At 50.9% G+C, this 5,058-nt stretch overlaps 1 protein-coding gene across 1 annotated transcript; it reads left to right on the top strand.

The window, feature by feature from the left end:
* Nucleotides 1–3,113: 3,113 nt before the first annotated feature.
* On the top strand, nucleotides 3,114–4,167 carry LOC123053355 (uncharacterized). The gene has a single exon (XM_044476817.1). It carries the CDS (start codon nucleotides 3,294–3,296, stop codon nucleotides 3,888–3,890), a length of 597 nt encoding a protein of 198 aa, XP_044332752.1. The 5' UTR covers nucleotides 3,114–3,293; the 3' UTR covers nucleotides 3,891–4,167.
* The last annotated feature ends 891 nt before the right edge of the window (nucleotides 4,168–5,058 follow it).

Below are 5,058 nucleotides of genomic sequence, written 5' to 3'. Positions count from 1 at the left end.
ACAGCCGGACCTAGCTAATTCTACCCCCTAAACTGTTGGGAATCGTTGCATGGAAAACAAAAAAATTCTACGCACACGCAATGATCTATTCATGGAGATGCATAGCAACGAGGGGGAGAGTGTGTCTACGTACCCTCGTAGACCATAAGCGGAAGCGTTTGACAATGTGGTTGATATAGTCGAACTTCTTCTAGCTCCGACCGATCAAGTACCGAACGTACGGCACCTCCGAGTTCTGCACACGTTCAGCTTGGTGACGTCCCTCGCCTTCTTGATCCAGCAAGACGTCGAGGTAGTGGATGAGTTCCGTCAGCACGACGGCGTGGTGACGGTGATGGTGAAGTGATCCTCGCAGGGCTTCGCCTAAGCACTACAAAGATATAACCTGGGGTGTAAACTATGGAGGGGGGCGCCGCACACGGCTAAAACTATTGTCTGGTGTGTGCTAGGGGGCGCCCCCCACATATATATAGGTGGGAGGGAGAGGGGAGAGGCCAGGAGGCACCCCAAGTAGGACCAAATCCTACTTGGGTTCGTCCTAGGCCGGCCGCCCCCCTTTCCTTATCCGGAGAGGGAAGGAAAGAGAAGGGGGAGAAAGGGAAGGGGAGGCCGAATCCCCCCTTTCCTTTCTCTTCCCCCTTTTCCTTCTCCCTTTGGTTCGGCCCATACGGGGGCGCACCAGCCCCTGGTGGCTGGTGCGTTTCCCTTCTTGGCCCATTAGGCCCATAAATTTTGCCAGGGGTGCCCGGAACCCCTTCCGGTGACCCGATATGTACCCGGTACCCCACGGAACACTTCCGGTGTCCGAATACCATCGTCCTATATATCAATCTTTACCTCTCGACCATTTCAAGACTCCTCGTCATGTCCGTGATCTCATCCGGGACTCCGAACAACATTCGGTTACCAAATCAGATAACTCATATAAATGATATAATACAATATCGTCATCGAACGTTAAGTGTGCGGACCCTGCGAGTTCGAGAACTATGTAGACACGACCGAGACACCTCTCCGGTCAATAATCAATAGCGGAACCTGGATGCCCATATTGGCTCCAACATATTCTACGAAGATCTTTATCGGTCGAACCGTTATGACAACATACGTAATTCCTTTTGTCTATCGGTACGTTACTTGCCCGAGATTCGATCGTCGGTATCTTCATACCTAGTGCAATATCGTTACCGGCAAGTCTCTTTACTCATTCCTTAATACATCACCTCGTGACTAACTCCTTAGTCGTTTGCTTGCAAGCTTATGATGTGTATTACCGAGAAGGCCCAGAGATACCTCTTCGATACTCGGAGTGACAAATCCTAATCTCGATCTATGCCAACTCAACAAACACCTTCGGAAATACCTGTAGAGCATCTTTATAATCACCCAGTTACGTTGTGACGTTTGATAGCACACAAGGCATTCCTCTGGTATCCGGGAGTTGCATAATCTCATAGTCGAAGGAATATGTATTTGACATGAAGAAAGCAATAGCAATAAAACTAAGCGATCATAATGTTAAGCTAACGGATGGGTCTTGTCCATCACATCATTCTCCTAACAATGTGATCCCGTTATCAAATGACAACTCATGTCCATGGTTAGGAAACCTTAATCATCTTTGATCAACGAGCTAGTCAAGTAGAGGCTCACTAGGGACATAGTGTTTGTCTATGTATTCACACATGTATTTAGGTTTCCGATCAATACAATTATAGCATGAATAATAAACATTTATCATGAATAAGAAAATATAAAATAACAACTTTATTATTGCCTCTAGGGCATATTTCCTTCATAAACGCCCACGGACCCACCTCCGTGGACAGTGACCGATGACCTCTGAAATGTCCATGTGGATTACCGAGTACCTGATTAGCAAATTCTCAAATCCATACAATATCATGCAATGCAAACTAAACTCCACGTACTACATCTCAATTCCACACATAGCATATGGCTACTTCATCATGCATGTCATCGGGCTACCAAAAATTGGCATGCTCCTACTTCATCATACATGTCATCGGACAATCGGAAATTGGCATGTTGTACAAACTAGAGCTATGTGAAATGTTTACTCACAGTTGCCCTTGCCCTTGTCGTCGTTGTCGCGAAAGTAGCAGTCGAAGACACAGTATGGATCCAACCGGATCTTCTCACCAACAGAGCTCTCCAATCTGTCGCTGGCTTCCTCCTTCTCCTTTTTGGGAGTAGTCCGGCCATGGCACGGATCGCCCGACTTTGCTCCCTTTCGAGGGCGCGCGCCGTCCTCCTTTGTTGCTTCTCGATGATGCAGGCTCGGAGGGCTTCCTCTTTCCTATCCATGGCGGTGTGTGACTCCGGCTCTGTGGCTTCCCACGCCCTCTACCTCGCATGACGGGCACGCCGGTCCTTCGCATTGGCTAGGCCGTAAGGCATGCCGACGTTGACCTTTGAATCGGAGCCCGACGTCGCGGGGAGGAGGTGCCACACTGGGGTTGCGCCGCCAGTCGATGGTCTTTACACCCGGCGAGGCCGCGATCACGTGCCTCGAGCCACCGCGGATCCAAGCGTCATTTGTGTGGGCGCAATGGATTCCCACCGGATCAACTCGGATTGCGGCCTGACACAGCCCTCTCAGGAGCGGCGGAGAGCCACACGGACAGTCATCTCCTCCTCGTCCCTACATGGGACAAAGGTCCCAGTTGATGTATCGAAAAATCTTAGAGTCTGATACATTGCCCGTCATGCAGGAGAAGACTGGAGATCACTGGCCAGGAGTTTAGGAGCAGAGTGAAGTGAGGTAGCTAGAGCTTGCTCAGAGATGCGGATATGAACGAACATATGTGAGGTCAAGGTGGGTCAGACTGCAACATATGTGGGATCAAGGTGGGTCAGACTACAACATATGTGGGGTTGGGGTGGGTCAGCCTCCTCATATTCACCTCTGAACATGAGGAGTGTCGGTCAGTCTGAAAGCGTAACGTCGGTACCAGAGGGGTGGCTGGATCACGGTTTTCTGACACCGGGTGTAGATGCTGTAACGTCCATAACACGAGCGCATGTCCTGTTTATGCCTCCAAATTCACGATACAACAGAATTCGCTCGGTCGCAAGTATGTATATATTGACCTGGCGACTAGTAAAATAGTACTCCAGCTCTGGAGCACTCGTAGCAAGTACCACCGGCAGAGAGCTAGCAGTGGCACGAGCCAACCGGATTCGCTTCATATCCTTGTCCCAACAGCCAGGCAGACGAGCAGCAACAGCGAGGTAGGTGCTGATTATCTATAGAGAGACCGCGGCCAGTGATGGACGACTTCACCTTCCCTACAACGGCCGCCGCGGCAGAGCATGCGGAGCCACTGTTCCTACATCACCACCACCGCCTTCTCCCCTTCCCCCACTTCGCCTCCTCGCCGCTCTGGTTTCCCGGCGACGGCGTCGCCGTTACACCGGTGGTGGCCGTGGTGAGCCGCCGAGCCGTCGACGGCATGGAAGAGCAACAGCCCGCGTCGTCGGACTCGGCCGCCGGACGACGGTCCAAGGGGGAGAGGGGAGGAGAAGCGGATGAAGGGGCGGTCGTGCGCGCTGCCAGCGCGGACGGCGAGGACAAGATGGACATGCTGTGGGAGAACTTCAACGAGGAGCTGGAGGCGCTGCGGCGCGCCGGTTCTTGCCCGAAGAAGACGGCGGCGGCGTGCGGGCTGGACGAGCTGTCGGACACGGAGTCGGAGGCGGGGGAGCGCGGGCGCGGGTGCGCACCGATGCTGCGGGCGTCGTCGAGGGCCGGCGGGACGGGGCAGTACTACCGCCGGAGCGGCAGCTGGGTGCTGCTCATGAGGATCTTCAAGAGGCTCTTCGTCGTCGAGAAGACGGCCGTCTCCGCCGCGCATCGGCGCCGCTAGGCCAAGGCAGCAGAGTGATGCGTACATGCACACAGCACACGTACAGCATGCACAATCGCCCGAGGCATCCCTGTGATGCAAATGCCGAGTAAATTAAGTTATACTAGACGGACATGAGTTGATTAAGCGTTCATGATGGGTGTAACTAGAGTCCATCGGATATAGAGGAATTCAGCATATATCACTCCATTGTTTTGCATCATCATCGTTCCTAGCTACTCCTTTTGTTTCTGTAAAATATATAGAAAGTCAAGGTCCGTGGAGATTCTTTTGTATTTACCCACTTGTCACTAAGCCAGGAGATGTGTCCTGTCATGAATCACGATCTTGTGGTAAATTATACTAGTATGAGTTATTAATTGTTCATGAGTGGCGTAAGTGTAATTAGAGTTCATCTGAACAAAGAAACTCGGTTATATATCACCCCATTTTCTTGCATCTTCCTCGTTGTTTACTACGAGTAGTACTGTCAAATATAATAAACATATAGAAAATCAAGACCAACGGAAATTCTCTTCTATCCATTGGTGATGACTCAAGAGATATCGTGTCATGACTACTCAATGATGTAATCGTTGGAAGCAGCTAAGTGGTCGCCCCAGACCCCAGTGACACAATGTAATGATCAATGTGGAGGTTGCTTTCCAGACAGTGGAAGCTTAGCTGCCCAGATTCTGTATGCCGATCATTTTTACTTCGTTCCTATGAACTGGAAAAGGGGCGATCGGGGCTCATTTTTCGTCTAAAAAATATGGTTGGGTCTGAAGACAGAAAGGCGCACGACATTTTCCTGGGCCACCTATCAATTTGTGTGCGTTCGTGGGGTAAAAAGCTTGCGCTGTTTTCAGTGGGGAAAATGGAGGACGCGTGCGTGTTTTGTGTGGGTGGCTCGCTCGCTCGGCTCACATAGGGACAGCGGATTTGGCTCGCACTAAAGGCGAAAAGTGGGACAGCGACGCCCAACCGTCTAGTACTACCTCATTACTAGTAGAACAGTAGTCATCTCCTTCCTCATAATACATGCCATCTACTAGTCCAAGCCAGCTGTGTGTCGCCAACTCAATTTGCATCGAAACTTATTCGCAGAGCTGTGAACCAACAGGTGTAGTAGACTAGATGACAGTGACAAAAAACGTCTTATGTTAAGTTAGTTTGCAGAGGGAGCAGT

Source organism: Triticum aestivum, chromosome 2D (genome assembly GCF_018294505.1).
Source record: "Triticum aestivum cultivar Chinese Spring chromosome 2D, IWGSC CS RefSeq v2.1, whole genome shotgun sequence".
NCBI classification, from domain to species: domain Eukaryota; kingdom Viridiplantae; phylum Streptophyta; class Magnoliopsida; order Poales; family Poaceae; genus Triticum; species Triticum aestivum.
The sequence above is the reverse complement of the archived record's forward strand: the minus strand, read 5'-3'. Positions and strand labels throughout refer to the sequence as shown.

What these genes read in the sequence shown, in the direction of transcription:
- LOC123053355 (XM_044476817.1), top strand. Translation starts at nt 3,294, where the DNA reads ATGGACGACTTCACCTTCCCTACAACGGCCGCCGCGGCAGAGCATGCG.